At 37.6% G+C, this 1,551-nt stretch overlaps 1 protein-coding gene across 1 annotated transcript; it reads right to left on the reverse strand.

Annotated features, from left to right (window-relative positions):
- Positions 1–82: 82 nt before the first annotated feature.
- On the reverse strand, positions 83–1,512 carry LOC107576669 (protein regulator of cytokinesis 1-like; the record flags this gene model as incomplete). The annotated part of the gene is made up of 6 exons (XM_016262811.1): positions 83–178; positions 247–383; positions 465–612; positions 774–923; positions 998–1,168; positions 1,279–1,512. Coding segments are annotated over 6 exons (936 nt in total), but the record flags the coding sequence as incomplete, so codon positions are not given.
- Positions 1,513–1,551: the final 39 nt, after the last annotated feature.

Genomic DNA, 1,551 nt, shown 5'->3' on the forward strand with positions numbered 1-1,551 from the left:
TTTTTTTTTAAATCTCACTCACCCCAAGCTTTTGTATGGTAGTGTACAGATGTGTATCCCTCAATACATGTGTCATAATTACCTTGGGGAGACCTTTGACCAGATCAGCCCGTTGTTTCTCCTCCTTTAGAAGGTTTCCTCCTCTGTTGGTAAATCTGGCTGGATCTTTGGCCTTTTCCTACCACAAAACATAAAGTGTTAGGTGATGCAAAAACATGATGAATATTTTCAGTCAGTTCAACTTACTTCAAGCTCTAAAAAAAGTCTCCAGCTTTCCTCCCATTTGTGAACACCTTCAAAAAGATCTTTATGATCCTCATAATACTGTTTAAGCCACACTATTTCTGCATCATGCAAACTCAGGAGTTCCTCACTGAAATCATCTGAGAGAAGAAAAAACCTTTAAACCTTTATTTCATTACAAAAGACAGTCAACGGTGTAATTCAGAAAAATGACAACTCACCATCATAATAGGGCACAAAAGCTTGCCGTTGGTCAGTGCTATAAAAGCACTTATCCCAGAAGACTGCAATGTCGTTCCGAATGTCCTCAGTAACATTCTGAATATTTTTAAGCTTCAGTTCTTCAAGACGTTTAACCTCAGCTTGTAACTGACAGTAGAGGACATAAAAATGTAATCATCTGTGTTCAATACAATGATTGGACATTTGGAAGCCTTAATTCATGCAACGTTGTATAATTGAGGTAAGGGGAGAAAAACAGGTTTAAAATATTTTTTTTCATAGAAGCAAATTGTCAAAAGGTTACTAACAGCTTCCATATTTATTTTCTTTGACAGGGTCATGTGTTCAGAAATTGCATCACGCTCTTCCTGTGGAATCTGCAACCTTTCCCATAGTTCATGGATCTTCTCCCGATAAGAGTCACAAACACGCTCATTCTCTGCCTTTCTGCTCTCCAACTGAAATGATAAATACTGTATTCCACAATTGCTTAATAATGTTTAATGTATGTCAGATTCAGCTTTTATTGTACCTGGTGAAGGAGGACTTTGAGTGAATTCATATTTTCTTCAGACAAGCAAAAACTCTCTTCATCTTCACATACGACATCCTTTTCAAAACTAGTCTCAGGCAACTGATCCAGATCGTCCATGCAAAGTATTATTTGCTTCTTCAATGTGACAAATTCTTTACGTCTTCGTTCCTTTAAATATATATATAAAACACTGTATATCAAACTGAACACAGTACTTCAATAAATGACTGAGATGTTTATAAGAGTGTAGTATTTAAAACAAAGATGTAGTGTCATACTTTCTCAGCAGTGAGAGAGGAGATGCGTTGACGGAATTTCTCCAGCTGTTCCAGGGATGGAACAGAATCAGCGGAGACAGAAAACGACTGGAAGCAGAGGAGGTCACAGAGATCCTGATCCTGCTCGGTTAAGGTTTTGAGTGCTTGCATCCTCTGATTTTTCTCCTTTAACATCACTTCAAGATGTATCCGGAGGTCTTTTTCCTGCTGTAGCATAGTGCTACTTCTGTCCTCCTAAAATGATTACGAACCAGAACCACAAAAAAAAAAAAA

Source organism: Sinocyclocheilus grahami, unplaced genomic scaffold (genome assembly GCF_001515645.1).
Source record: "Sinocyclocheilus grahami isolate Dianchi unplaced genomic scaffold, SAMN03320097.WGS_v1.1 scaffold4133.1, whole genome shotgun sequence".
In the NCBI taxonomy this organism is placed as follows: Eukaryota; Metazoa; Chordata; class Actinopteri; order Cypriniformes; family Cyprinidae; genus Sinocyclocheilus; species Sinocyclocheilus grahami.